The 4,341-nt window shown below is 40.6% G+C and overlaps 1 protein-coding gene across 1 annotated transcript; it reads left to right on the top strand.

Annotated features, from left to right (window-relative positions):
* The first annotated feature begins 1,934 nt into the window (after positions 1-1,934).
* Positions 1,935-4,341, top strand: LOC117387596 (GTPase IMAP family member 2-like). Its single transcript, XM_033985133.2, has 2 exons — positions 1,935-1,985; positions 3,677-4,341. Coding segments are annotated over exons 1-2 (666 nt in total). The 5' UTR covers positions 1,935-1,984.

The raw sequence follows: 4,341 nt of genomic DNA, 5'->3' as shown, positions 1-4,341 counted from the left end.
GAGCAGACATAAAGCGTAGCTGAAGCTAATCCTTAAGAAGCATTTTTTTTTTTAAGACAACAGATGGATTTTGAGCTTAGAAAAAGTTTATGATCCGAAAATTGGTAAAAAATCATCACAAAATTCGACCTTTGTGAAATCTGTAGTTGCCCTGTCTGTCCCTGTCCGGTCAGAACCTCTCGTCATAAGAACAGTTTGTTACCCTCTGCCATTTGTCTCATGACACTTTATAATATTTGCTCAAAACTGGACACTTTATATACCGGTCACTTTAATAAGTCATGTTTTTAATTTAAATTTTTTAAGAATATCTTTTTAAACTCATGCCCTTATTCGTGCATGCCCTTATTTGTATTTGTATTTATTCAGTGTGTTTTATGTTGCATTTTATCACCGCAGTAAGTTCCTAGTTTGTGAACTGTGTTCACTGATGGAAGGAGGTTTTCACTCAAATCTCATGATACATGGCACCATTCATTGTTTTGTTTACACAGACCACTTGTCCTGGTCCCTTTGCAGAAAAAACGCCCCAAAGCATGATGTTTCCACCCTCATGATTCACAATAGGTATGATGCTGTTTGGATGCAACGTTGCAAAGTTGAGTTTTTACCAAAATGTTCTATTTTGGTTTCATCTGACCATAAGATATTCTCCCAATCCTCTTTTGGATCATCCAAATGCTTCTAGCAAACTTCAGGCGTGGTTGAACATGTCCTGTCTTAAGCAGGGGACACGTCTGGCACTGCAGGATTTGAGTCCCTGGCAGTGTAGTGTGTTACTGATGGTATCATTTGTTACTTTGGTCTACAGTTTTGTTTGTGGTTCCTTTGACGGCTCGTTGGTCTTGTCCATAGTGGAGTTTGAGTGTGACTGTTTGAGGTTGTGGACATGTGTCTTTTATACTGATAACAAGTTCAAAAAGGTGCGATTAATACAGGGAACGAGTGGAGGACAGAGGAGCCTCTGAAAGAACAAGTTACAGGTCTGTGAGAGCCAGAAATCTTGCTTTTTTTTGTATGTGACCAAATACTTACTTTACCAATTAATTCATTAAAAATCAGAAAATGTGATTTCCTGGATCCTCCATTCTGTCTCTTATAGTTGAAGTGAAACTATGACGAAAATTACAGGCCTCTCTCATCTTTTTTAAGTGGGAGAACTTGCACAATTGGTGGCTGACGAAATACTTTTTTTGCCCCACTGTATAAACCACAATACCCTATCCAGTTATTTTAATAGATTCATGGTGACGTCACACTCCCTTAGTCCACTTCTTTATACAGTCTATGGTGTAGATTCATTCTGCTCCTATAGGACACACCATAGTGCTATGTACCACCAGCTGTCACAGCAAGGAGGCGCTCTCAGTGGTTACAATGGACTTTTAAATGATTTTACCTCAATTATCCTTTATATTTAAAACGATATCTAATATTCACTCTCTGCCTTTTCTTTTGGTGTGGCTCATACCAGGACCACAGAGGGATTACACAGGCATTTTACAGCAGATGTGGGCTACGGGTAAACACAAAACTGTTAAAATATATAATGTATTTATTTGCAGATGATAAGATTGACATGGTTTACAACGGGAGACGGCCGTGGCAGCTCTTATTGGTAAGACTCTCACACACTGTGTTTGCAGGAGCTGTTGTATTATTCATTGTTCAGGAATGTGGTGTTCCTCCCTTAGATGGAGAGGTGCCAGTGTCTTTGGGGTTGAATAATGTCACCACTTTCTGAAGCGGCTGTGAAAAAATGATTTCACGTTTGTTTATCTGACAGAGAAGACGGTGAACGTAAAACCAGTTTTTGTTTCATGTGGATAGGTCCAGTCAGTACAGAAATATTAGCAATAGTTTTACAGTTAAACAAATGTGATAATGTGACCTGACAATAGTGACGCCACACCTTGTGCTTGTGTTTACAGAAGATAAAAGGAATCTTAGATGCAAAAGCAGCTATGAAGTCCTGCCACCAGACAGTAAGTAACACCAAACACTTACACAGCACTCACTGATTAAAGTATATTTAGCCAATGTCTTAGAACACAATTTAAGCTTTACTCAAGAAACAGGCCTTTCATCTCTAATTCATGGGATTTCCAGCTACACTATATCAACATTTTTGTTACAATGTTTAAAATATAAAAATTCTTAATAACTTATTAAAACGGTTATATAACTCTATAGACATAAACATCACAAATAAATGAACAAACGTAGCGCCCGACTCGAGTTTATCACTCTTAAATTGAGGAGAATCTTAATAATACTCTTCAACACATAAATGTATTTTGAGTAAATTAAACTAACTTTTTGGCAGTATTTAATTGGAGCATAAATAAAGCTCATTATAGATATGCTCATAATTAAATATAGAATATCTCCCCTTGGCCGTTCCTAAATATAAAGAAATGATTATAATAAATGATGTTAAGGTTGGCCTTTCAAATGAACTGTGTGATTACTGATTTTAGTGAATATTTCACTATTATTGATTTACTGCACATGTTATTCAACAGGGACCATAATAATAAAACATATGCAAAATAAGAAGGGGTTTTATACGTTCCAAACTCGGGGCTGGGAGACGTCAGAGAGGCCATAGAGGTGGCCTGTTGGTGGGTCTCAAAGAAATTCTGGCAACCATCCCACGATTGAGAAGAGGCACTGTTTACAGTGTAAACTTTATGGTGTAAACTTTACAGTGTGGGTGGAGAGCTGCTGACCTCGACTGGGTGGTGGATGGTGGACTACTTTGAGGATCTCCTCAATCCCACCGTCACATCGTCCGAGCAGAAAGCAGAAACTGAGGACTCGGAGGCGGACTCATCCATCACTCTGGCTTCACTGAGGTGGTTAAAGCTCCTCTGAGGCTCTGGGGGTGGATGAAACCCGTCCTGAGTACCTAAAGCTTCTGAATGTTGTTGGTCTTGGCAGACACATTTCTGTAATATCACATGGTAGTTGGGGACAGTACCTCTGGATTGCCAGACTGGGGTGGTGGTCCCTCTGTTTAAATAGGGACAGGAGTGTGTGTTCCGACTACTCAGCCTCCCCAGTAAGGTCTATCCTAGGATACTTCAGAGGAGAATCCATCCCAGTCGTGGAACATTGCACCAGCTCTATACTCTCCATCGGGTGCTCAAGGGCTCATGGGAGTTTGCACAGTCCACATGTGCTTTGTGAATCTGGAGAAGGCGTTCGACCGTGTCCTTTGTGGTGTCCTTGGGGAACCACGGGAGTATGAGGCACAGGCGTTCCCTGCATGACTGGGAAGAAGTAAGACCTTTTCCCAGACCCAGCTCTTTTTTTACAGACCTGTAAAGAAGGAGCTGCAGTGTGGATGTGCACTGCCTTAGAGATGGACTGAGGAACCTACTGTACCAGAGGCAAATACTCTAACCCCACACAAGTCATACAAGCACAGTTCACTGCAGAAGGCTTGATTTCAAAAGGATCACATGTGGTATGGTATGGGTCCCTCATTATTATACGTGAGGAGAAATGGACAAATCCTTCAAAGGAAATTAACAGTGGTCTCTCACAGTGATGTAGAAACATGCACAGAGTGCCCTCTGATGTTGAAAAGTGGTGTTTATTTAGAGTTGTAGATGTTTTTATAGTTTAATTGCACATACTGCCCCCTATGCTGTGTTTCTCTCCATTCCAGTGTCTGAGCTGAGGCTGGTTCTTCTGGGGAACAACTGGAGTCTGAAGGCCTCAGTGGGAAACCTGCTTTTGAGAACAACTGAGTTCACTGAACATGATAAATGTGTAAAAGGCAAAGGAACGATTCAGGACAAAGAACTGACTGTGATCTGCTCTTCAGACCAACAATTCAATGACACCTCCAAACAAGACCTCCAACAGTTTATACAAGACATTAAAGATCTGAGTTCCTCTGGTCCTCACGTGTTCCTACTGGTTCTACAGCCTGAAGACTTCACTGAGGAACAGAAACACAGATTAGAGTCAGTCCTGGAGAGCTTCAGTGAGCAGGCCTTCCACCATTCACTGGTGCTGATGTTCAGGCCACGAGCAGAGACACCGGGGTCTATGGAGAAATACATGAGACAGACACATATAAGAGACATGATCTCCAGATGTAGATACAGATATCTGTGGATGGATCACACTGATCTACATCCAAATGATCTGAAAGAATTTAAACATAAAGTTCTGTTTTCAAGAATCTGTGACATGTTGAAAGAGAACATTGAAACACAACTGGAGCAGCTCAAAGAAACAACTTTGTGGTTAAAAATCTGCTTGTTTGCCATTTTGTTTTTGCTTGTGTCCATTTACATTGAGACTGTTATTATGAGACATCAATAA

Source organism: Periophthalmus magnuspinnatus, chromosome 19 (assembly GCF_009829125.3).
Source record: "Periophthalmus magnuspinnatus isolate fPerMag1 chromosome 19, fPerMag1.2.pri, whole genome shotgun sequence".
In the NCBI taxonomy this organism is placed as follows: Eukaryota; Metazoa; Chordata; class Actinopteri; order Gobiiformes; family Gobiidae; genus Periophthalmus; species Periophthalmus magnuspinnatus.
This window is presented reverse-complemented; position numbering and strand designations above follow the sequence as displayed.